The sequence below is a fragment of the Phyllobates terribilis genome, unplaced genomic scaffold (assembly GCF_046119375.1).
Source record: "Phyllobates terribilis strain yellow unplaced genomic scaffold, ASM4611937v1 Scaffold_1__5_contigs__length_1240528914, whole genome shotgun sequence".
Taxonomy (NCBI): Eukaryota; Metazoa; Chordata; class Amphibia; order Anura; family Dendrobatidae; genus Phyllobates; species Phyllobates terribilis.
In genome coordinates, this window is record NW_027362761.1 from 21,767,096 (window position 1) to 21,794,841 (window position 27,746).

General features: G+C 44.5%; 1 protein-coding gene across 1 annotated transcript in view; it reads right to left on the minus strand.

The window, feature by feature from the left end:
- Window positions 1-27,746, minus strand: part of JAK3 (Janus kinase 3) — a 792,993-nt gene that overhangs the window by 559,059 nt on the left and 206,188 nt on the right. The window contains exon 6 of the mRNA XM_073658556.1: window positions 21,885-22,170. Coding sequence (XP_073514657.1) covers window positions 21,885-22,170 — 286 coding nt within the window. The remainder of the gene's footprint in view (window positions 1-21,884; window positions 22,171-27,746) is intronic.

Below are 27,746 nucleotides of genomic sequence, written 5' to 3' on the forward strand. Positions count from 1 at the left end.
ATCTCTGGCTGATATGGGCATAAAAGGGGACAAACTTATGGTGTGACCCCCATGCTCCCCTGACCTCTACCCCATTCAGAACCTTTGGAGCATCATTAAAAGGAGTGTCTATGATGGCGGGAGGCAGTTCACATCTAAGCAACAGCTCTGGGAGGGTATTCTGTCCTCATGCAAAACAATTGAAGCAGAAACCATCCAAAACCTGACAAATTCAATGGACGAGAGAGTTCAGAAGCTCCTTTCAAACAAGGGGTCCTATGTGAAAATGTAACATCACCTAGAATAAAGTTTTGAGTTGAAAACTGTTTGATTTCAGTTTCTAACAACCTGCTAATGCTTATAATTTCAAAAATGACCATTTTTTTGGTCTTTATTAAAATGAAAAGGTTGATCGAAAAGTTTGGGGGATCTAAGAGTGTGGCAACCCAGTAGTCATGATTACTTCGAATTCTGACAATATGAGGGTCATGCTGCAGGTAGTGCAGCAAGAAGGCACTTATGTGCCTTGCGCATCTCGGAGCCCCAAAATTATTTTCCGGGCTAGATGCAGCTAAAAATTATTTTTAATTTTAAATCTGGTGAAGCTTTAGTATAGATGGCCTAATAGGATCAGTGCTGCACACTGCTACAAAGCCCAAATTATTTTCCAGTCAAGATACAGATAAACATGATTAGTAATTTGAAAGCTTAAAACGGTTGGTAGGGTGATTTTAACCAATCATCAAGCTTTTACTCTCCCCAGGATGACACAGGGGTAGAAAAGTCGTTTCGGATCCATGATTTGTTCATCTTTATGAACGTGAGTCTGTCTACATTATCAGTGGAGAGCCGCGTGCGCTTATCTGTCAGCACACCACCAGCAACGCTGAACACACGTTCAGACAGAACGCTGGCTGCGGGGCATGACAAGATCTCCAAGGCGTAAGTGGCTAGCTCCGGCCATTTATCCAGATTGGAAGCCCAAAAAGAGCAAGGGTCCAGTGACACAGTCGTGGCTTCAATGTTTACTTGGAGATACTCCTGTACCATCGTCTCTAGGCGTTGACTATGTGTCAGACTTCTTGTCTCCTGTGGCCTTGCAAAGGATGGGCTAAAAAAGTGGTGAAATGATTCCGCAAAATTGATGTTACCAGCAGATACTGTGGTTCTGTTACGGTTTGAGTGCTGAACACTTGACGGTCCCACGGTTGGCAAGTTGGAACTGTGAGATTCACTACGTGCACCACTGGTATTTTGTGGAAAAGCACATGTAAGATTCTGCAACAGTCTCTGCTGATACTCCTGCATGCGTGCATCCCTTTCTATGGCAGGAATAATTTCTGCAAATTTACTTTTGTACCAGGGATCTAACAGTGTGGCAACCCAGTAGTCAGGATTATTTCTAATTCTCACAATTCGAGGGTCATGTTGCAGGTAGTGCAGCAAGAAGGCACTCATGTGTGTTGCGCATCCAGGAGCACCAAGTCCCTGTTGTGTTGGTGGCGAGGTAACAATCATGCTTCCTTCCTCTGTCCTCTCCCCCCAACCTCGCACAACAGAAATGTGATCAAGGTCTCCCTCATCTGATGAGTCTTCCATCAGTTCGTCCTCCACTTCTTCCATGGGCTCCTGCACCTTCCTCACTAGTTTGGCTGCTACCATGCGCCCTGGTAAAACCATCTCCCCCACCCTCACATGCCTGCCGCCTTGGTGATGCCGACCGTCTGGACCTTGCAGATGTTAGCCCTTCCGCATACAACTCCTCCTCCTCTACTTCCTCCACCTCCTCTTGTGCCACCACCTGACTCCGAATTCTGTTTAACATGTGCTCCAGCATGTAAATCACCGGAATAGTCATGCTGATAATGGCATCGTCAGCACTAAACATCTTCGTCGCCATTTCAAAACTGTGCAGAAGGGTGCATAGGTCACTGATCTGAGACCACTCCTCCAGCGTGATTTGCCCCACCTCTGAATCTCGTTGGCCCAGGCTATACGTCAGAACGTATTGCACCAGGGCTTGTCGGTGCTGCCACAGTCGCTGCAACATGTGCAGAGTTGAATTCCACCGGGTAGGCACATCGCATTTTAGCCGGTGAAGTGGCAGGCCCAACGACTTCTGTAGAGATGTAAGTCGCTGAGCTGCGGGATGCGAACGGCGGAAGTGAGCACATAGCGACCGTGCCCTCTGCAGAAGGCCATCTAGTCTGGGATAGTGGGCTAAAAATTGCTGGACAACCAGGTTCAACACGTGAGCCATACAAGGCACGTGTGTGACATTGCCCCGGCGAAGGGCCGCACCCAGGTTTGCAGCATTGTCGCACACGGCCTTCCCTGGTTTCAGGTCCAGTGGAGACAACCATTCATGAAATTGGTTCTCCAGAGCTGACCACAACTCCTCAGCTGTGTGACTCACATTTCCCAGACATTTCAATGTAAAAACCGCCTGATGACGTTGAGCCCTACTGCCAGCATAGTAAGGAGGTGTGCAGGATCCCTTCTGCGCAGTTAGAAAGCTTGTGGCATGACCAGACAGGCTTTGGGTGCAGGTGGAAGACCGAGAGGAGGTTGAGGAGGCAGAAGCAGTGGAGGAACTTTGACATAAAGAGGATTGACGCACAACTCGTGGGGACGGCAAGACTTGGACAGCAGCCCCTTGTCCTGCTGTCACCATAGTTACCCAGTGCCCAGTCAGCGACATGTAACGCCCCTGTCCATGTCTACTCGTCCAAGTGTCTGTGGTGAAATGCACCCTGTCACACACAGAGTTTCTCAAAGAAGCGGTGATGTTGTGTGCGACATGCTGGTGGAGCGCAGGCACACCTTTCTTTGAGAAGTAGTGCCGACTGGGCATCTGGTACTGGGGCACTGCGACGGACATAAGGTCTCGAAAATCCTCTGTGTCCACCAGGCGGAAAGGCAGCATTTCTGTAGCCAAGAGCTTGCAGATGGTGAAATTCAACCTCTTAGCTTTCTCATGGCTAGGAGGAAATGGTCTTTTACTTGTCCACATCTGAGGGACCGAGGGCTGGCTATTGTGCTTAGACGGGGTTGATAAGGGTGTCCCCGGCAAACTGCCGGTCTGTGAGGAAGATGCAGGCGGACATGTTAGGTTGCCTTGATCCAAAGGTGGTGCTATCGATGTCGGACAGCGCTCAACACCAGCTGGTGTTACCACCTCCAAAGAAAATGATGACCTGCCAATCACGCTGGCTGTTGCGGGTAAAGAGGTGGCAGGTCTGCGCCCCAAAACAGGTGTGACTGCTGTCCCCCCAGTCACAGAGGATGAAGAGGCCGCGGATGCACAAGATATGGCAGACGGTGATTGGCCCGGCCGGCTAGGCCGCATTGTAGCACACTGAGCTTCCCACTGCAACTTATGCTTCATGTCCATGTGCCGGTTCATGCATGAAGTACTCAAACTATGTATTTTTTGGCCTCTACTTAGCTTTTGCTGACAAATGTTACAGATAACACGAGTTGGGTCATCTTTATCGATCTGAAAAAATGCCCAGGCTATGCAAGGCTTAGCACCCATGCGACCTGAAGAGCCACCACGACTTGTGGTGAGAGGCAGAGTTGTGTTTGAGGATGCAGTTGTTGACGTGCTTCCAGTACTACGTCTCTGTCCAGGAAGGCGCAACCTGACCTCGTCGTCACTAGCATCTTCCTCCACCTCCTCTGCTGACCTCATCTCTTGGCTGACTGTGGGTTGACAGTAAGTGGGATCTCCGACCTCATCATCATCACCCTGTGCGTTATCACACCCGTCGTCCTCAGAGCCAACCTGTTCCTGCCCTGACAAAAAACTAAAGTTGTCGCTCCAATCAGGTATTTGAGTCTTATCATCGTCTTCCTCATTGTCTCCACCAACAGGAGTTACAGTTTGGGAATGAGGGTCTACATTATGGTCAGAACCTTCTGCGTCTGGTCCTGGATCCGACTCATAAAGATTCTGGGCATCAGTGCAGATCATTTCCTCGTCTGGATTCACAGAAGCGCTGGAGTCGACCTCTGATTCCCAGGCTATAGTATGAGTAAACAGCTCTGCAGACTCAACCATCTGTTCTACCTCATACTCAGACGGGCAGCTGGAGATTTGGGAGCTGTGAGGAAGCAAGTGCGATTTGGGTGACACCTTTGAGGACTGGAGTATTTGTGATGTTGAAGTTGATGTGGAGGAGAGCCCACTTAAAGGAGCACTTGATATCCGTTGAAGCACCTGCTGTTTTTGTGCCTCATCTGGAATTTGTAGCGATTGGCGTGGCCGTAAGAAAGGGATCTTATCACATTGTCCGCTAAAAGAAGTAGACATTTTAGTTTGGCTGGAAGATGGTCTTTCTTCTGCAGATGTTACTGTTGCTTTAACACCTACCCCACGGACACAACCTTTTTTCCCCTTCCCAACACGCCTATTCCCCTTTCCACCAGCAGCAGGCCTTTTTCCACTCATTTTGGTGGTTAACTAATTCACAACTCTGGAGTTGTTTGCACAAAAAAACAATGGATGGTAACCGAGCAGAGCTGAGTGGCCAAACTGTGGTATTAGGCCAAAACTATTGGCTGGGTTAGATGCAGAAAAAAATTATTTTGAATTTGCAACCTGATGGAAGTCAGTATAGATGGACTAATACAAATAGTCCCACACACTGCTAGAAGCCCAAATATTTTTTCAGAGGTACTGTAGATGCAGATAAAAATTATTTTTAATTTGCAACCTGATGGAGGTCAGTATAGATGGACTAATAGACCAAGTCCCACACACTGCTAGAAGCCCAAATATTTTTTCAGAGCTAGATGCAGAAAAAAATTATTTTTAATTTGCAACCTGATGGAGGTCAGTATAGATGGACTAATAGACCAAGTCCCACACACCGCTAGAAGCCCAACTATTTTTTCAGAGCTAGATGCAGAAAAAAATTATATTCAATTTGCAACCTGCTGGAGGTCAGTATAGAAGGACTAATAGAACAAGTCCCACACACTGCTAGAAGCCCAAATATTTTTTCAGAGCTAAATGAAGAAAAAAATTATTTTTAATTTGCAACCTGATGGAGGTCAGTATAGATGGACTAATAGACCAAGTCCCACACACTGCTAGAAGCCCAAATATTTTTTCAGAGCTAGATGCAGAAAAAAAATATTTTTAATTTGCAACCTGATGGAGGTCAGTATAGATGGACTAATAGACCAAGTCCCACACACCGCTAGAAGCCCAAATATTTTTTCAGAGCTAGATGCAGAAAAAAATTATTTTTAATTTGCAACCTGATGGAGGTCAGTATAGATGGACTAATAGACAAAGTCCCACACACTGCTAGAAGCCCAAATATTTTTCAAGAGCTAGATGCAGAAAAAAATTATTTTTAATTTGCAACCTGATGGAGGTCAGTATAGATGGACTAATAGACCAAGTCCCACACACCGCTAGAAGCCCAAATATTTTTTCAGAGGTAGATGCAGAAAAAAATTATTTTTAATTTGCAACCTGATGGAGGTCAGTATAGATGGACTAATAGACCAAGTCCCACACACCGCTAGAAGCCCAACTATTTTTTCAGAGCTAGATGCAGAAAAAAATTATATTCAATTTGCAACCTGCTGGAGGTCAGTATAGAAGGACTAATAGAACAAGTCCCACACACTGCTAGAAGCCCAAATATTTTTTCAGAGCTAAATGAAGAAAAAAATTATTTTTAATTTGCAACCTGATGGAGGTCAGTATAGATGGACTAATAGACCAAGTCCCACACACTGCTAGAAGCCCAAATATTTTTTCAGAGCTAGATGCAGAAAAAAATTATTTTTAATTTGCAACCTGATGGAGGTCAGTATAGATGGACTAATAGACCAAGTCCCACACACTGCTAGAAGCCCAAATATTTTTTCAGAGCTAGATGCAGAAAAAAATTATTTTTAATTTGCAACCTGATGGAGGTCAGTATAGATGGACTAATAGACCAAGTCCCACACACTGCTAGAAGCCCAAATATTTTTTCAGAGCTAGATGCAGAAAAAAATTATTTTTAATTTGCAACCTGATGGAGGTCAGTATAGATGGACTAATAGACCAAGTCCCACACACTGCTAGAAGCCCAAATATTTTTTCAGAGCTAGATGCAGAAAAAAATTATATTCAGTTTGCAACCTGATGGAGGTCAGTATAGATGGACTAATAGAATGATGCTATGCCCAAAAGATTTTACTTCACTAGGTGCAGTAAAAAAATTGGTATTCTATACACAGGTGTTATATCTTGCAACACAGATAGGCTACTCCACTGACTAACACACTCTGCAATAGGCCAAAAAGGATTAGCTTTGCTAGATTCAGCCAAATGCTGTGAAAAAAACTTGCACAGCACTGGCACAGACCTGCCTGGCAAAAACTGATAGGAACTCATGTAACCTAGTCCTGAAAAGGACTCCAATTACAATTAGTCTTTACTCCCACAACCTATCTATTTAAGAGCACAGACCTCCCTGATAAAAGTCGTAGGAAATGCTGTAACCTAGTCCTTAAAAGGACTGCAATCACAACTATTCCCTACTCCCAAGCTATCTGTATATTTGTGCGAAAATTGGCTTGAAATTAACAAGGTATAGCGCACACAGCAACAGCGGTGCCGTCTAACACGCAGCTGCAGCAGTGAGAAAATGGTGGCGACGGGGAAAATGGCTTGGTCTTATAGGGCAAGGACATGTGACATACACTGCCAATGACACATGCCCTTGCTTGTGTGAAAAAAAGCACTTCGCTCCGTGTGTGCGCTGTTGATAGGCTGACAGATTGCACCTCCCCACTGCAAATGCGGGAAAGAGAAAAAAAAATGGAGATCTTCATTGTTCCTGCAGAGATCCATCCCCTGCCCCTCCCCCCACCCCGCTGTACACTCAAACTGCGTATTAACATTAATTTTCATCATTACTGAGAAAAAATCCAGTTATGATTTTGGTGCACGAACAGTTATCGAACATAACCTCGAACAGCCGAATTTTTCTCAAATTGTTCGTGTTCGCCGAACGGCTCGAACACCGCCCAAAACAGCTCGAATTTGAGATTGGCGAACAGTTCGAGTAGAACAACGCTCATCTCTACTCTTCAGTAGCATAATTCAGTGCAGATTAGATCTCTTAGCAGCACACTTCTATGCATACACAACCACAGGCTTTTCCTTCACAAGGACTCAATAGTACATAGCAATCTTTATCCTACATGGAGATGGAGGGAGGGGAGGGTTTGATGAGGGAGAAGATACCTATGACATGATTCCTTCCAGTCCTTATCTTTCTGCCCGATAATACTCTGCATCTGCCCGATAATATTCTGCACTGTTAGCTCAGGGAGTCTCTGACCTGTGTTTAGCTTCCCTCCTGACCTGAATTCTGTTCCCTTGCCTTCTTTGTGATACAGATCACACACCACCTTTCTCTTCGGTTCCAGCCAGACAGTAAACAACTTCCCCACAATCCCCCTGGGGCTCTGCTAAAACACTCCCTGTCTCCTGTGACTGTGTTAACCCCTTTAGTTGCTGGATGCTTCTGGAGCACAACATTTCCTGTCTCCTGTGCTTGTGTTACTTCTAATAGTTGCTGGATGCTTTTAAAGCAGCAACACTACTTCTGCATGTCACACTCTTCCCTCCTTTTTGAATGTCGTCCTTGACATTCGTCTTAATTGGTCAAACTGACCAATTCTGAGACAGTGGTAAAAATTGAATAACTTTATATACAAATTGACATTGTCAAATTGGTATAACGTTCATAAACATTGATAACCTATTCTTACAACCTTTTTCTTGTAGGATGCCTATAAGGAATAAAAATTTAACACAATTAAAACAAACAGCATCGCTTCAGCTGGAGCTTTTTGTAAGCCTTCAACCAGCTCTCTCACTAGGCTTTGACAGTTCTTTGTTTCTACAAAGTCTTTTAAGGAAAATCAAAGCATGAAAACAAGTCTCTCCACCAGCTAACATCTTCCATACTGCCTCTCGGTGGTGAACACCACTCCAGTGGGCTTACCTGGTCCGCAGGCAGAGATACCCGTTTCCAGTTGACAGTCCTTGGCACTTGACTCGGTTCTCCAAGTGTCTTGCACATCAGTATCACGGGCCTCCTCACTTCTCGAGTCGACATCTCCCTGGTGGTTTGTTCCTGAGATACCACGGGTTCTTCAGTTACAGGAATTTCTTCCACTGCACTCATTTCCCGTGCTTCCTCAGATGCTCTTGGAGCTGCCTCTGTAAGTTCCTGTACTTCTCCTGAATTGCCTGATTCCGCACGGTCTGGTAATTCCACTCCTCCTGAGTGTCGATTGGTCTCTTCAGGGACCGGTGTTCGATCATCAGATCTGAAATGGACTTCATCTGTACTCCTTGGTGCAAACTCTGGAGCCTCGGGACTTAGCTCACTCTCCTGAGGATAGTACATTCCTCTCCTTGCCGGTCAGGAAATATAACAGTGTGTTCTTCATCTGAATTTTCAAGGTCACTATCCACCTTCAGAGCTTCAGTCTGTGGTGGTCCCTTAGTCAATCTCGGACGATGTCGGTCTACTTATGGGAAGTCTTGTTGTGGTGGGAGATAATCCCAGGGTAGCAGTAAATTCCGATGGACTATTCTGGTTTTCTTGTCTCCCGTTTCCAATCGAATTTCATACACTGGGCTGACATCAGCTTTCCTCCTTACAACCACATAGACCTTGTCTTCCCAGTAGAAAAAAAGTTTTCCTGGACCGCCTTTCTCACGTACATTCTTGACTAGCACCTGGCTTCCAGATGCCAATTCTGCTCCATAACATTTTCGATCATAGTACTCCTTACTCTTGCTCTGTCCTTGTGTAACCACTGTGGACGCTATGTTGTATGCCTTTGCCTTCCGTTCCTTCCATTTCCAAACGTACTCCGGATACGTTCTGTAAGTCTCTGACACCGGAGTATCGAACATGCTGTTGATTGGCAGTCTTGGCAATCGTCCATACAATAGGAAGATGGGATACCACTCCTAAGTGTCCCATGTTTTCATGGAGTTCTTTGAATACCAACCTACGGAATACTCTGGATAGTACCAACTGCCAGTTTTGTCCTCCTTTAGGATACAGGATACCGCATTCCCTGAGGCAGAGCTTCGTCCATTCTTTAACTAAAACAGATACTGCTGGTGTCTCATTATCTGTTATAATCTGCAAACAAGAACAGACCCGCCTTAGTCCTAGGCTAGTCTGAATGAAGACCTATAGAATAAAGGGAAAGGGTCCCTTAAAGAACTAAGGACTGGAACAAAAATGGGACACCTCCTGAACAGAGAAAGTTGTTGCAGAAAACAAAAGAAAAACTGAAAAAAGGTACTAGAGGTCCCAAAGGACCAAGCGAACAGAGAGATATGGGCACCGAAGCACCTGGCTAGCAAAACACTCAAACAACACTGAAGTCCAGCACAGCCAAGAAGGCGGAGCTGAAATATAAAGGCAGATGGTCATGTGACCGCAAAACACATGATGGAAACAACAGGAGGGTTCTAACATTATCTCTCTCCCGTTTACTTGGAAACCGATTTTTGTCCACAAAGTAGTATTCTACCAATTATCTGATCTTCCCATTGTGCTCTACGGATTTTTCCTTTTGGTAGTTGTTGAATAGACAGGGGGTGATCTTGTTCTCTCGCTTTTATGGTGGTTTCCACCATCAACGGACACCACAATGGTTTATCTTCCTCCTGATAAGCTTGGGACTGCTAGGGTAGCGCTCTCAATTGCTTCCAGACTGACTTCCTCCGAGCATTCTTGCATGAACTCCTCAGGCTCTAGTGGCATTCTCGACAATCTGTCAGCATCCACATTGCATTTACCTGGCCTGTACTTGATGCTGAAATTGAAGTCAGCTAATTCAGTGACCCATCTCTGACCCGTTGCATTCAGTTTGGCTGTAGTGAGGACATAGTAACATAGTAACATAGTTTGTAAAGCCGAATAAAGACTTGCGTCCATCAAGTTCGACCTGTTAGTTCTGTAATTGCTAAAGTTGATCCAGAGGAGGGCAAAAACCCCAAATGATTTGGCCAATCTTCACCTGAGGAAAAATTCCCTCCCGACTCTGAAACCAGCAGTCAGAATAAATCCCTGTATCAACCTACTATTTTATTTTATTTTTAAGTATATGCTGAAATCTGCCTGGTATCTAGAAATGCATCCAGTCCCCGCTTGAACTGGTGTAGTGAATCCGACATTACCGTCTCCTCACTCAGTGAATTCCATATTCTCACTGCTCTTACCGTAAAGAACCCCTTCCTATGCTGGTGCTGAAACCTTTTCTCTTCCAGTCTTAGTGAGTGCCCTCTTGTTACTGTAATATCCCTCCTTTTGAACAAATCCCGGGCAAGATCTCTATACTGTCCCCTAACATATTTGTACACATTTATTATGTCCCCCCTCAACCTTCTCTTTTCCAGGCTGAATAGTTCTAGTTTTGCCAACCTCTCTGGGTATTGCAGTCCCTCCATTCCCTTTATTAATTTTGTTGCCCTCCTTTGTACCTTTTCAAGCTCATTTATATCCTTTCTATATATTGGGGCCCATAACTGAGCACAGTATTCCAAGTGTGGTCCGACCAGTGCTTTGTACAGTGGAAGAACAATATTCTCATCCTTTGCAGCTATACCTCTTCTGATACATCCCATTACCCTGTTTGCCCTTACAGCAGCGGCCTGACTTTTGGCACTCCAATTTAGTTTGCTATCAATCAAGATGCCCAAGTCCTTCTCCATCTCTGAATTCCCCAATGATTTCCCATTCAGTGAGTACTGGTGACTTCCATTTTTCCTTCCCATATGTATGACCTTACATTTCTCCTCGTTAAACCTCATTTGCCATTTAATGCTCCACCTACCCAGCTTATCCAAATCCCTCTGTAGGTCTGCACTGTCCTCTTTTGTATTAATTGTTTTACATAACTTTGTGTCATCTGCAAATATTGATATTTTACTATTTATCCCGTTGACTATGTCGTTCATAAAGATATTAAATAACATTGGGCCTAGTACAGACCCCTGTGGTACCCCACTAGTGACGCTTACCCAATCTGAGTATATTCCATTTATAACCACCCTCTGCCTTCTATCCTTTAGCCAGTTAGCTACCCACTTGCAGACATTTTCCCCCAGCCCCATCATTCTCATTTTGTATACCAACCTATTATGTGGCACGCTATCGAACGCTTTTGAGAAGTCGAGATACACGACATCCACTGGTTCCCCCTGATCTACTCGAGAGCTAACCTCCTCGTAGAAGTCAATCAGGTTTGTTTGGCAGGAGCGATTCCTAATGAATCCATGTTGGTTCGGGATTAAAAGATTATTAGCATCAAGATGCTCCGTAATTGCCTCTTTAATGAAGCTTTCAAAAATTTTGCCCACAACGGACGTCAGACTCACCGGCCGATAGTTTCCAGCGTCACTTTTCGCTCCCTTTTTGAATATTGGCACTACATTCGCCTGTCGCCAATTAAGTGGTACAGACCCAGTCTCAACAGAGTCCTTAAATATAAGATATAACGGTCTGTCTATCACATTACTTAGTTCCCTTAGTACCCGTGGGTGTATGCCATCAGGTCCTGGTGATTTGTTTATTTTAATGTTACTGAGGCGTTTCTGTACCCCAACTTTGGTTAGATTAGTCATACTTAGTGGAGGATTAAGCTTGTCACTTCTCATTTCTCCTGTTAGTTCGATTTCCTTTGTGAAAGTTGTCGAAAAAAAATTATTTAATAGATTAGCTTTATCCTCATCTTTCTCTATGATTTTGCCTTCCTCACTTTTTATCGGTCCAATATTATCCGATTTAATCCTTTTACTATTTATATACGTAAAGAACAGTTTGGGATTTGATCTACTTTCCCTAGCAATACGTTTCTCTGTTTCCTCCTTCGCTATTTTTATTTGTTTTTTACAGGTTCTCGTTTTTTCCTTGTAACACATTAGTGCCTCCTTACTGTTTTCCTGTTTTAATCTCTTGAATGCCTCTTTTTTGCTATTTAACGCCCCTTTTACGTCCTTGTTCAACCAAATTGGTTTCCTCTTATTTCTGGCCCTTTTATTCCCATACGGTATATACCTCTCGCACTGAGTATTCAGAATTCTTTTGAAGGTTTCCCATTTACTATTCGTATTCCTTTGATTAAGAACTTTGTCCCAGTCAATAAGTTGAAGGCTTTCTTTCAGCGGATCAAACTTCGCCCTCCTAAAGTTTAATGTTTTTGTTGTTCCCTTATTGATAACCCTACTGAAGGGCATTTTGAAGTCGGTAATATTATGGTCGCTATTACCTAGGTGCCCCCCTATCTGTACCTCAGTTATTCTATCAGGCCTATTAGTCAATATTAAGTCCAACACGGCCTTCCCTCTCGTTGGTTCCGGCTCTAGTTGGGAGAGATAATTATCCTTAATATTTGTCAAGAACCTTTTTCCTTTCTGAGATCTACAGGTTTCTGTTTCCCAGTCAATATCCGGGTAGTTGAAATCCCCCATTACAATCACTTCATTATGTTTTGCTACTTTGTCTATTTGTCCTAATAGCAGATTCTCATTCTCCTCTGTTATATTTGGTGGCTTATAGCAGACCCCCAGTAATATTTTATTATTATTTTTAGTTCCCTCTATCTCTACCCACATGGACTCGACCCCCTCTTCTCCCTCTCCTATATCTTCCCTTAGTCTGGGTTTTAGACATGACTTTACATATAAGCAGACTCCTCCGCCTTTCCCCTGTTTCCGGTCCCTTCTAAATAAACTATAATCTAATAAATTTACCGCCCAGTCGTAGGTAAATTGGTCAAAGGATTGTTGTCAGTGTATACCTCAAACTCTTTGCTGTAGTAGAGATAATCTCTAAATCATTCACAGCCCATTTCAATGCCAGGAACTCCAATTTTCTGGAATGTAGATGGTAATTCTTCTCGGCGTCTGTCAACGTCCTAGAACCGTAACCGATGACTCTCAATTTTCCATCTTGATGCTGATACTGGGCAGCTTCCAGTACAACTTGAGAAGCGTCACAATGAAGAACAAATGGTAAGTTGAAATCAGGATATCCCAAGATGGGTAGTTTTACCAGGTAGTCTACTAGTTCTTCCAATACCTCCTGGTGGTCTGCTGTCCAGAGAATGGACTGTTGGGACAAAATGGTGTTGTTTCTTTTAAGCCAGGTCCTACCCGCGTTCTTCTTTTTTTCCGTGGGTGTTGTTGATTCTGTCGTTTCCCCCAGAGGAGGTATAGTGAGGCGGCAATCCTGGAGAAGTTCCAAACGCAAATACGATAGTAGGAGAGGAATCCTAATATCTGCCTCAACTCCCCGACAGTAGAGGGCCGCTTGTCTTTTAAGGCCAGTACCGGAGCGATTTCTGCTGGGTCCATGGTATATCCTTCTCCGGACAAAATTTTCCCTAGAAATCGGATTTGTCTTTTGAACAGTTCACACTTCTTTGGGGTCAACTTAACTCCATGTTGTTGATACCGCTGTAATACGGTCCTCACGTGTTCAACATGCTCCCGGAAGGTTTTGCTGTGTACCACATTGTCATCCAAGTACGGCTGGCAGATATTGTCCCTCAATCCTTCTAAACATGTCTCCATGCTCCTCTAGAATTCTGCTAGAGCTGAACTGAGCCCAAACTGTATGCGGATCCACTCCTGTAACCCCCACGGTGTGATGAATGCTGTCAAAGGTCTACTGGACTCTTCAACAAACCCTTGATGGTACGCTTTACCCTGATCGAGGACAGAGAACCAGGTACTTCCTGATAGGCTATCCAGCATATCTTGAATCTTTGGTATTGGGTGCCGATTAGGTACGGACTTTCGGTTTAGTTCCTGGTAATCACAGCAGAGTCTCAATGTACCGTCCTTCTTCCTAACAAAAACAATAGGAGAGGAATAAGACGACTTCGACTTTTGGACCCAACCTCTGTTGATTAGGTCTTGTAAATACTTTTTCACTTCATGGTGTAATGGTTTCGGCACAGACATGTAACTTCTGGTTACTGGGGTCGTGTCTTTCAAATGGATTTCAACTGCAACGATGGGATACACCCTATATCAGAGTCATATTTGGAGAATGCATGACACTCTTCTCTCAGCATCTGTTTTGCTACCGCTAGATCTTCAGTGCAGAAGTGTTCCAGGAGTACTGGGGGATCCCAGGACCCCAAGGTGGGTCGTGCAATTTCCTCCCCTGGGCAACTCCTGTTCCTTGAGACTGAATTCACGGTAGACCCCTGGGCAGGTCTCACACTGGCTGGATATACTGTTTTAACGGTTTCAATGTGACCTAACAGTCTTTGGATCCAGTCTAAATTTGTGTTTCGTAGTATTCATCACCGGTACTGTCGCTTGAGCAAACCCACCAATAGAAATCTTAAGCACAGTCTCACCTTGAACTAGGCCTTCCGGAAGTACTGAGGAGTCTTTTGGCACAAACAGTCTTTTCTGGACTTTTCTTCCCTGTTCTACCCTGACTCCACACCTCACCCTCACCATTTAGTTTGCAGGGATGATGGTTGGGCACCAGTCTACCTTGATTTCTTTTAGGTCCATTGTATTCTGTGCTTTCTTTACTCTATGAATCACATTTTCTGCCATGGCGTTGGATATGGCAAGCAATGTGGCAATTGCATCCACCACCAGCGCCCCTGACTTGTGTTTCGTGATGACCTCACTGATTACATTATAACGCAGGATAGGATCCTCTGCCACGTTCTGATCCCTGGTCACTGGTCACGAGAAAAGGTACCAAAAGCTCAATGGTGTTGCTGTTCTTCGTGGCCTTCAGTTGGAAAGTCACTTCCACCCAGCCTATTAAAGGGATTTCGGTTTCGTTGACAGCTTTGCCGTGGAGTTCCACTGGTCCTAAGAGTTCTTTTAGCGACCGAAGGCAGGTATGTGGCAGATAGTGCCTTCTCCATTCTTCATTTAAAAGGTTTGCTTGGGCTCCTGTGTCCCACAGTGCTTTTACCAGGAGTCCATCTGGCAGGCACTGTACAAAGTACCTTTCACCGATTAGGCTATCTTTACTGACCGAGGAATCCTCCTCCCAGGAGTAGATCATTTGACCTCCGCACTGAGTCTTGCAGCTGCTGTAGACGGGAACACACTTGGGGATAGTACTGACGCAGCCGTTTTACCTCATGCACTGTTCTGGGGTTTGGTGAGATTTGGATTTGCTTCTGGGGCCTCCTCCATGTTGCGGTTACCAGTCGCCCTGCACCGGCAACCTCCTAAAAGACCGCGACCATTGGCATTCCTTGGCATAATGTCCTTCCTCACCACATCTTAGACAGTGGACACACACCGTACTCTGATTTGATGAATGGCACGCTTCACAAGCCGGGTATCTTCTGTTTTGGAACCCACTCCTGGGTCTGAGGGATACAGGTTCCTGCCTGGAACGAATCAACTTTTTCACCTCAATCAACTCGGCTCGCAGTTCTCCTATTACTTCCTCCCAGTCAGCGCTGGCAGTCCTCTCTTTTGTTGGTGCTTTAAGGTTCCCTCTCGTAGGTGGCACAGGAGGGTCTCCATGATGATCTGCAGACTGGCCGCTGGGGGTCTCGAACTTCAGCTGACTCATTTTGGTGATTTTAGGTGCAAAGCTTTCTTTAACTTTTGTTCGCACTCTGACTCCAAACTAGCTGCCTCATTCATTTTTTCAATTAGGACTTTGTCCAGAATGCCAGGATCTTCTAGGTACTGTTTCAGCTTCAACTTGATGTCTTTGCTGATTAACCCCATTCCCAATGATCTCAAGAACTTCTTCTGGACTAGTCCAGCATCAAACTTCTCTTCCGCTTCTACATCTTTGGATGCAAACAACAGTCTGTCCTTCAGTTCAATTGCTCTGAACAAAAAACTTTGGGATGATTCATTATTTTTCTGTGAGAGGTTAATGTGTCGGTGGAACAATTCTGAAGTACTCTCTTCTATATAGTGCCCTTTTAAAATCATCTTCAGCTGTTGCAAGGTCAATTGACTCTTCATTTCTAGCATACTTTGGAGCTTCAGTCCTGGGCTGATCGCTTTCACCACCCCCTCAACGATCTCATCTGGCTGGTAGCATTTCTGTAAGCCTGCATCGATCTGGTGCAACAAGTTCATACAAGACAGTTTCTCCTTCTGCTCACACTCTCCAATCTGTCCCAGGATCTTGAATGCTTTCCTTATGGTGATTAGTGGTGTTAGAGAAGACTGTCTTCCTGATTTACGGTATATAACCTGAGCAGGTTAAAGGTTCTGTCTGAGTCTGTCATCCATTCAGAGGTTTTGGTTGATTCCTGCAGGGCTGTTAGGGCTTTGAATTGTTCTTTCAATTCCTGTAATTCAGTCTGCGGGCGGAGATTCACACTTTTGGTAATTGGTGCCGCCCCTCCATCTTCCAACTTCAACCTGGCTAGAAACTGTGCTAGCTCCTGGAGGAATGTCCTCATGTCGTCTTCACCTTCTTTCTCCCTCAGCTCATCCATTTCTGCATTAATGGCAGCTAACAGTTGTCTGCGGTTGTGTGCTTTAGAAATCTATTCTTCTGACTTCTTTATATGTTCTGCTACTGTTCTCAATTCTTCACACGTTAACTGAAGAAACAGCTCACTAAATCTGTTCATTTGTATTTCCACATCCATTGCTGCCAGTGAGTTTTTCTTTAAGGTTGGTCCCCTTTAATTGGTGAGTTTTACAGCATAAAGAACATAGTTTTATTAGGTAAGATTTGCAAAATAGTGCATACAAAATCATTTCATATAAATCACAATGCAGGGGAAGTAAAGTACATAGTGCCAAGTGTTAGGGAGTCCCACGGAGGATGCAACAGCCGGTCTAAATATATATGAGTTATTGCATACATGGATTAGGGGTGGGTGTGAGGACATACAACCAAAGTGCTAGACTGCTAGTGCAGATAGTAACACATTGTAATAAAACCTGCAAGCAGTCTCATACGTAGCCCAACCCATCCTACACAAATCGGTACAGCCTCATATATGGAACTCACCCAGCTTCAATGCCCACACGGTTAGCACATCAATGGGACCCCCACACCACTGGTATAAATGAGAATAACGCGCCCCGACGCGCATTTCGCAAGACTCTTTCTCAAGAGGCGCGTGTACTGGAGCACCTACAGGACCTTCTATAAATACGCTCCCCAACCCCTCATGTGAGCATGGGCGGGGAAGCCCATTGGAGCGCACCGGCGCGTGCACCCGGAATCCCGCCCCCCCGCCGCTCGCGCGCAAGCCGTCGTGCCCAAGGGGGCGTGTCCAGGGCGTGCCTGTGAGCACTCCCCCGGAGGCGAGCCGAAGACACTAAGACAGCCGGGCGCGGGCACGGGAAAGCAGGAGACCACTGCGCAAGCGCACAGCTCCCAGGCAGAAATACGGGATAGCAGCCATCTCTTAGAGGTATGTTAAGAGGAGGAGAGACAATCGCACAAAGTGCACAAGAGACAATGAAGTAAAGGGAGAGGGGGACAAAACTCAAGCACAACACCTCATTACATTAACATTATTCCTGGGGTGCAAACTGTCCATTTACCATACATCTATAAAATCAGCATCACAAAGGAGCACAATTGTGGCACCCCGATACTCAATACAAAAGGAAGAAGAAATGAACACTCGCCAACCACACAGAATCTCCAAAAGTGCCACCCCACAAAGGAATGCGCAAGAGAATCCCTGTGAGATAGGCCAATCCAATAAAGGTTATGAAAGATGTGCGAAGATTTCAAGGAGATGTCAAGTTAGTCTCGGAACGAAATTATACCTCTCCTGGTCCTCCTCAAAAAGAGATGTAGCATATTCCAAAGTCTATAGATGGGCCAAGGTAAGGTACTCAGAAGTTTGTTGGTATAGAGGCACTATATAACGAAAAGAGTGAAGGGGAGTAAAGAAGAGAAAAGTTAAAAACAAATAATAAAACAACAAACCAAAACAACATCATGACCAGGTAAAAAATTCCCGGACAGGGGAGGAGCGGGGGAGCATCACAGGTCCAATCATTATAAGAACGATGAAAATCCCAGACTCTCGTTTAGGCCATGCGGAGCCAAGGTATCCAAAACGGTAATCCATCAGGCCTCTTTTTGTGCCAGACACTGTTTAGCGTTGCTCCCACGGGAGCCCAACTGTACCACGTCTATGCCACGCACACGCAGAATGCGTGGATCGCAGTTATGAACTGCTTTAAAGTGACGTGGTAACGTTTTGAGCTCCCGTGGGTCCATCACTGACTTGGCCGCGCCAATGTCACGTACATGTTCCCGCACTCTGATTCTCATTTCTCTAGTTGTCAATCCTACTCTTTTTGAGGAGGACCAGGAGAGGTGTAATTTTGTTCCGGGACTAACTTGACATCTACATGAAATCTTCGCACATCTCTCATAACCTTTATTGGATTGGCCTATCTCACAGGGATTCTCTTGCGCGTCCCTTTGTTGGGTGGCACTTTTGGAGACCCTGTGTGGTTGGCGAGTGTTTATTTCTTCTTCCTTTTGTATTGAGTATCGGGGTGCCACAATTGTGCTCCTTTGTTATGCTGATTTTATAGATGTATGGTAAATGGACAGTTTGCACCGCAGGAATAATGTTAATGTAATGAGGTGTTGGGCTTGAGTTTTGTCCCCCTCTCCCTTTACTTCATAGTCTCTTGTGCACTTTGTGCGATTGTCTCTCCTCCTCTTAACATACCTCTAAGAGATGGCTGCTATCCCGTATTTCTGCCTGGGAGCTGTGCGCTTGCGCAGTGGTCTTCTGCTTTCCCGTGCCAGCACCCGGCTGTCTCAGTGTCTTCGGCTCGCTTCCGGGGGCGTGCTCACAGGCACGCCCATGGACACGCCCCCTTGGGCATGACGGCTTGCGCGCGAGCGGCGGGGGGGCGGGATTCCGGGCGCACGCACCGGTGCCCTCCATGGGCTTCCCCGCCCCTCGTGCTCACATAAGGGGTTGGAGGCGTATTTATAGAAGGTCCTGTAGGTGCTCCAGTACACGCGCCTCTTGAGAAAGAGTCTTGCGAAACGCGCGTCGGGGCGCGTTATTCTCATCTATACCAGTGGTGTGGGGGTTCCATTGATGTGCTAACCGTGCGGGCATTGAAGCTGGGTGAGTTCCATATATGAGGCTGTACCGATTTGTGTAGGATGGGTTGGGCTACGTATGAGACTGCTTGCAGGTTTTATTACAATCTGTTACTATCTGCACTAGCAGTCTAGCACTTTGGTTGTATGTCCTCACACCCACCCCTAATCCATGTATGCAATAACTCATATATATTTAGCCCGGCTGTTGCATCCTCCGTGGGACTCCCTGACACTTGGCACTATGCACTTTACTTCCCCTGCATTGTGATTTATATGAAATGATTTTGTATGCACTATTTTGCAAATCTTACCCAATAAAACTATGTCCTTTATGCTGTAAAATTCATTTCTTCTCCTCTTTTAAAAACATTTGTTATATGACTAGGCAACAACCGGCCAAGGGTCTGGCACTCTTGACCAGACACCACGGACCGGTTAGCTTCATAAGGTGGGCCACCGTTTATTCACCCTTTAATTGGTGTAGCAGAGTTGAGTTGAGGTGCTGTGCTGCTGTGTTTTTCCAGACACTTTTCCTCTTCTCCCTCTACATGCTAATTCCCGCTCAGGACTCCCCGTATGGGCCACAAATGTTACACGCACGCTGCTAGGTTCACATAAGGCGAGACGGGTTTCATGAATTTGTTGGAATCCTGGGGGAACCGTTACTCAGGGCGACCATAGGCTGCAGCTTCTCTCAGGCACACAATAGATTCAGTTGCTGACCAGATACATCTGACAAGAGCCTTTTTCAACAGTTTAACAGTGGAATTTAATCTGAAGCACAGCCAGTGCGATTCAGGGATATTACAGCAACAATCTTCATTACAATACAGTCTAATAAAGCAGGCACAGTAATGTCAGTCTCTTCAGTAGCATAATTTAGTACAGATTAGATCTCTTAGCAGCACACTTCTATGCATACACAACCACAGGCTTTTCCTTCACAAGGACTCAATAATACACAGAATTCTTTATCCTGCATGGAGATGGAGGGGGGAAGAGTTTGATGAGGAAGAAGATCCCTATGACACGATTCCTTCCAGTCCTTATCTTTCTGCCTGATAATACTCCACACTGTTAGCTCAGGGAGTCTATCTGACCTGTGTTTAGCTTCCCTCCTGACCTGAATTCTGTTCCCTTGCCTTCTGTGAGTAACAGATCACACACCACCTTTCTCTTCGGCTCCAGCCAGACAGTAAACAACTTCCCCACAATCCCCCTGGGGCTCTGCTAAAACACTCCCTGTCTCCTGTGACTTTGTTAACCTCTCTAGTTGCTGGATGCTTCTGGAGCACAACACTTCCTGTCTCCTGTGCTTGTGTTACTTCTAATAGTTACTAGATGCTTTTGAAGCAACAGCACTACTTCTGTATATCACATATACCCCAAAGACACGTTATTATGCAGGAAAGTAGAGATTTTTTTCTAATTTTGTACATTCCCCGTTACAGGTAATCTGTCACCACATTTGACACACATAAACTATTAATATGAGCAGCGTCCACCATATAGCCTGGCAGAGGTCATTTACATAAAGTGATAACAGATGATTTCGCCACAACAAGGCATCTAATATGAGGCATACAGGGATCACTCTACTCAGCAGTCTATAATCTGTATGCTCATAGTAATAGTTTAGGTGAAATGTGGTGACAGATTCTCTTTACCATTGGTATTTTGGCCTGTTTGGCCCTGTGTACATGCAGAGCAGGAGCCGGCTCCATCGTGCATCATCTAGTACTTTCATCTTGTATAGTATAAATTTATGTAGTAGATGTGGATCCCACCAACTGGGCCATGACAGGCGTCGCTCTCAGCCAAGAGATGGTAGAATTCCCACCCATGTGTATAGGAATTTATTCCACCTCTCCACGAAGATCAACAGAGTCTCATTCTTGATATACTGTACATGTGGGTCCCATTTGTGAGATCTGCATATACCATCCTTTATGTAATGTCCAATAATAAGATAGATTGGATAATGGACGATTAATAGACAACATAAGAATAACCCTATAAGGGTAAGTTCAGACATAGTGTAATTAATGTGGAGGTTCAGATTCCTCACTAAAAATTCTGAGTAGTATATAGTGCAATATATGAGAAGAAATCAATTTTTCGTAGGATATGAAAAAATGGTTCCTGTCCTCGATTGTGTCCTAGGAAACTGGGTAAAAAAAATCAATAGGTCGGGGGCACCAAGAGGCAGTTTTGCACAGGGCACCATTCAGGCTAAGGCCGGCCCTCATGGTAATTAGCCACAACTGCAGCAGGGCTGGCACTGCACCTACTGCTCTCTGGCCTTTCTCTCCACCCGTTTATCACCAGCCTCCAGGCACTGACTGACAGGTCGCTTTTGTGTTTTGATTTGGTGCACCTGCCGTCATTCCCTGGGACAGCGCATGAACAGATCTTGGTCCAGCTCTAATAACATCATCAGGACCTTACTGCGCATGTGCCGCCCAATGGGAAATACGACGCATGCATGAGATCTCAGATGGAGGGACTTGTAGGTCAGTGACTGGAGGACTGTGCCAGGAGGGGAAAGAGTGAGAGAGGCAGGAGAGCTGCAAGTGCAATGCCCTCTCCCCTGCATTTGAGGCTCATTACCATAAAAATTCAGCAAGAGATTTCTAAATAAGGATTCACTTTTCTACAACAAAGTGGTGCAATTGCTCTGCATTACATCAACTTTACTTAGATGCCATTAGATTGGGGTAGAAAACCTGCTGTTAGGTACCCTATAAAGGGTTATTTGTCTTGGTCCCCCACCTTTAAGTGAACACTTACCTCACTGTCTGCCTCTTTCCAAATTATGCCGCCACACCTTGAAACTCTAAGCAGCAAATCTTTACTTTCTTTCTGTGTGCTTTTGACGGAAAAAGTCTCTGTGCCAAAATCTGGATCCAGTTTCTCTAAATCAACTAGATATTTCATTTTGATGAGGGGAACACATAGTGTGCATGCACGCATCTTCTTTAGGGAATTTTGAACATTCCTACGTAATCTCTTGCGGGAGAAGAAGTTCAAGTTCACAATGCTTTGCCGTAGACTTTGTGGGACACAGTGCTTGTAGCTATACAAAGAAGAAAAATAACATATTACTAGAAGACTATGAAGAACCAGTCTTTATAAGGTGATGACATAGTTGCTGTAGCCTACTACATAGTTTTGATATTTAGACAATGAAAGTATACTGTTGACTAACTTCTGTAGTGCAGACAAAATGTTATGGTTGTATTCAGTATTTGTATGTGACCTCTTATTATTAAAAAGAATACTTAAATCATTAGATTCATGTTCTGTTGACCTTCCTACACCTAATTGCCAACAATTTTAGTGAGAACAAGCTATCTATAAATGTAACAGATAAAATAATCTTTATTTTTATATAGCTCCAACATATTCTGCAGCGCTTTACATACATTATCATCGCGGTCCCCATTGGGGCTCACAATCTAAATTCCCTATCAGTTTGTCTTTGGAGTGTGGGAGGAAACCCACCCAAGCACAGGGAGAACATACAGACTCCTTGCAGATGTTGTCCTTGGTGGGATTTGAACCCAGGACCCCTGTGCTGCAACGCTAACCACTGAGCCACCATGCTGCCCTGTTCAATAGAATAGTTCGCTGACAAAGGACTATCAATGGTACAAGAAGTAGGAAGTTGATGCCCTGTTATTGTAAAAGTCTGCATTCACACATTTGTGTGACACATCCTTGTACTGTTCATTTTTTTATTTTTTTTTGTGGACAGCACACTGACCTATTGACTTTCATTTATCCATACACACATCAGTTTTAAAAATAGGTAATTGTTTCCAGTCCGCGAATCTCAGTGCATGTCCTATTCTCATCAGTTTTGCAGATCAGACTTGGTCATTACAGTCTACTGGGATCCGTGGGGCAAGGATATAGCTTGGAAGACATACTTTATACTTCAGAGTTCCATCCTAGTTTCATCCATTTTTAATGAATACATTGTTAGTAGTGTTGAGCGAGTATGTTCTGTTCAGAGTATGCTCGGGCCGAGCTCCGAGTATTTACAGCTGTTAGGTGATATGTTTGAATCGCTCCCGTGTGCGTGATTTGCAACTGTTTGACAGCTTTATTACATGTGAGGAATGTGTAAGAAATAGACATTCCTCACATGTATTAAAACTGTCAAACGGTCGCAAATCATTCACACGGGAGCGATTCAAACATATCACCGAGCAGCTGTAAATACTCGGAGCTCGGCCCGAGCATACTCGCCGAAAGGGTTAATAGAACATACTCGCTCAACACTAATTGTGAATAGTCATTGGATAAAAATGTTCAGACCTGCTTCACTGAAAAAAATGTAATAAAATCTCAAAAAAAAAAGTTCCATTTTTCTCAGGTAGTAACACTTACACGGATATGTGAATTTAGCTTAAGGGTGTGTGCACACGATGCCTTTTAACCTTGAGTGAAAACAGCGAGTTTTTCAAGCAGTAGACACTTCAGGACATTCTGGAATTTTTTTCCTGAAGCATCTTTTGTGTTGTTTTTTCCAGTCGTTTGCTGAGTATTTTTCCAACGGTTTTGGTCACCGGCCTTTTTCTTGGATGTTCTTTCCGGTGTCTTTTTTTGTTACATCTTTTTTCTTGTCGTTTTCTGGTTGTTGTTTTTAACTCTGTTGAATGATAAGGAAGCCACTAGCAGTTTTTTTTAAGTAAAAACAGTGGCAAAAACTCCAAAAGATGTCTGTGCAACTTTCCACTGCGGGAATCATGCCGGCTCCTTTAAGCCCAGGAGCCTGCAAAAGGGACACGACCCGCTACTGGGGTCAGTCAGAACCTGGTGAACCCCAACTGTGGCAGGTGCATGTCAACGGACACAGAGTGGAGGCTCTCTTGGACTTCTTGGAGTCTAGTGACACTCGTCCATGGGTCATTGATCTCCGAGTTAGAACCCACTGGAGGGAAAAAAAATCAGGGTCATTTATATACACTTCGAACTCCAGGAGTATCCGACGGCGGCGGTTACCTTTTCCACCCCATGTGGGGAGGTTAAACATGTGGTGGGAGTAGTAAAGACCATTCCTTACGGGACTGTTTTGGAAAGAGACTTGCACCTGTTCTGGTCCCGAGCTATAGGAGAGTAAAATTAATTCTCCCAGGGTAAAGGTTTGTCTGTGCACGGTACCCAAAGATCCCGAGTCGGGGATACGTGCCATCACTCTCATAGGTTTCCCTTAGAGGTGTTGGCAGGAGAGGTCAACGAGACCACATCAATCCCGGAGTTGGAAGTATCCTGGAGGACTTTTGGGACAGCTCAGCAGCTCAGCTGCAGGATCCCACACTGACCCTGGCACGGGAAAGTGTAATAGAGGCAAATGGCGTGGCTCAGCAACTGGGGGCAGAGGTGGTTTTTATACGTATGGTGATAAACCATGAGTTGCTATATAGGGTTGGAAAAATCCAGAACGAAGTAGTGGAACAGTCGGAAGCGACTCAATCGTACGGCCGGGCGGTACTCGAGATGGCCCACAAACACATGCTAGGTGGTCACCTAGGGGTTAAAAAGATACAAGAGCGTATTCTACAACGGTTCTTTTGGCCTAGATTTATGCCAAGGTTCAGAGGTTTTGTGAGTCTTGCCCACATTGTCCGCTGACCACACCCAGCACAAGTTTCAGTAGTCCATTGGTACATCTGCCTATTATACAGGTACAGTATTGTTCAAAATAATAGCAGACCAATATGACTAACCAGATTAATCACTGTTTTTGGTATAAATTATATTACAACAAGTCAAACAATTTACCAGTTGGTGCAGTAGATTCTATGAAAATAAACAGTTTCAGCTTTCATGATCCGCATATTTTTGAGTCTGTGTATTTGAATAATTAATTAAAAGGGGTGTGATCAAAATAATAATAGCAGTGTGGAGTTCAATTAGTGAGGTCAATCATTCTGTGAAGAAACTGGTGTGAATCAGGTGGCCCTTATTTAAGGGTGAAGCCAGCACATGCTGTACATGCATTTCTCTTTGAAAGCCTGAGAAATATGGGTTGTTCAAGACATTGTTTAGAAGAACAGCGTACTTTGATTAAAAAGTTGATTGGAGAGGGTAAAACGTATTAAGAAGTGCAGATAATGTAGGCTGTTCAGGTAAAATGATCTCCAATGCTTTAAAATAGAAAGCAAAACCAGAGAGACGTGGAAGAAAACGGAAGACTACCATTCGAATGGATCGAAGAATAGCCAGAATGGTAAAGGCTCAACCAATGATCAGCTTCAGGATGATCAAAGACAGCCTCAAGTTACCTGTGAGTACTGTGACAGTTAGAAGATGCCTGTGTGAAGCTAATCTCTTATCAAGAAGTCCTTGCAAAGTCCCACTGTTAAAAAAAACACATGTACTGAAGTGGATACAATTTGCGAAAGAACACATCAACTGGCCTAAAGAGAAATTGAGAAACATTTTGAGGACTGATGAAAGTAAAATTGTTCTTTTTGGGTCCAAGGGCCGCAGACAGTTCATCAGATGACCTCTAAACTCTGCATTCAAGCCACAGAACACTCTGAAGACAGTGAAGCATGGTGGTGCAAGCATCATAATATGGGTATGTTTCTCTAACTATGGTGCTGGACCTATTTACCGCATACCAGGTATCATGGACCAGTTTGCATATATTAAAACACTTGAAGAGGTCATGTTGCCTTACACTGAAGAGGATATGCCCTTGAAATGGGTGCTTCAACAAGACAATGACCCTAAACCCACCAGTAAATGAACAAAATCTTGGTTCCAGTCCAACAAAATTGAGGTTATGGAGTGGCCAGCCCAATCCCCGGACCTTAATCCGATAGAACACTTATGGGGTGACATCAAAAATGCCGTTTGAGGCAAAGCCAACAAAAGACAAAAATTTGTGGGATGTTGTCAAAGCATCCTGGGTTGGAATAACAGTTGGCATGTGCCGGAAGTTGCTTGACTCTATGCAACATAGATGTGAAGCAGTTCTAAAAAAACTGTAGGTATACAACTAAATATTAGGTTAGTGATTCACAGGAATGCGAAATCCTCAAAATCAGTACATATTATGGGTTGTAAAGACAAATGCAGACACTACTATTTTTTAGAACAGCCCAATGTTCATTTTTTGTTATTTTCTGTAAAGTAGTTAAAATATACATTTCTCTTCATGTTTTGAATTAGAAAACAGTGTGCAATGTTCCCAATGCATGAAAATAAAAACATTACTTTACCTTTTGAGCGGTTTCACATGGATCTGGTAGGGCCCATAGTAAAGTCAGCCCATGGCCACCAACACATATTAGTGGTAGTAAACTATGCTACTCATTACCCAGAGGCAATTCTGCTTCGTCACACCTTGGCTAAACTTATTGCTCACAAGCTGTTTGCCATGTTCTCCAGATCAAACAATTGCTCACATCAGTGTACCACCCACAGACAGATGATCTTGTTTAAAGATTTAACAAAACACCTAAAATCTATGCTAAAAAATGTTCTCCAAAGATGGGAAGGATTGGGATATGTTACTGCCCTATTTAATGTTTGCCGTCTGAGAAGTACCGCAGTCTTCTCCACTCAAGCTATTATACGGCAGACTTCCCAGGGGTCTGTTGGACATAGCCAAGCGTAATATAGCACATTGCGATTATGCAGATCGCGGATGTGATGCCTATTGTAAATGAATGGATGCCTAGGCAGCTCAGAGCCTAGAGTACAATGGAAAGGCCACAGTAAAGTCCTTTAAAAAAGGGGATCAGGTATTAATTGTGGTGCCCACCACAGAAAGTAAGCTCATGGCCAAGTGGCAGGGGCCATATGAAATCCGGGAAAAGGTTGGGGAGGTGAATTACAGGGTATATCAGCCCGGGAAGAGGAAACCCGAAAAACTATGTCATGTAAATCTATTAAAAGCATGGAAAGACTGGGAATGTATGGTTACAGACATGACTCCGGTTGTATCGTCTGTGAACCCTCCGACACCGACCCGGGAATCAGGTTAAGATAAGCGAAGCTCTCTCTAAACAGCAGCGACCGGAGGTTCGGAAATTAGTGCAGCAAAATTGGGACGTATTCTCAGATCTGCCCAGCCATACATCTACCATGACATTGTCACGAGACTCAGGTAATGGTGCGAATGAAACTGTACCGTGTTCCAGAGGCAAGCCATTGCGGCTGAGGTGAAACAAAGGCTCCAGCTAGGAGTTATCGAAGAGTCCAGGAGTAAGTGGGCTAGTCCCATTGTACTGATTCCAAAGCTGGACGGATAGTTACGATTTTGAGACGATTTCCGAAAATTGAATGAAGTGTCAAAATTTGACCTTTATCCAATGCCCCCGGTATATGAGCTGATTGAGAGACTGGGGCAGGCCCAGTACTTTACAATGCTCAATCTTACCAAAGGATACTGGCAGGTGCCTCTGACAGAGTCGGTGAAAGAAAAGATCGCTTTCATAACGCTGGATGGTCTCTATCACTATGTTGTCTTGCCTTTGGGTTATACGGGGTCCCGGCCGCGTTTGAAAGGCTGATGGACATAGTTTTAGAGCCCCATCAGAAATATGCGTCGGCGTATTCAGGATGTGTATAGAAACATATGGAACCGCTGGAGAGAGTTGTAATTACAGCAACAGCTGTGATTACTATGCA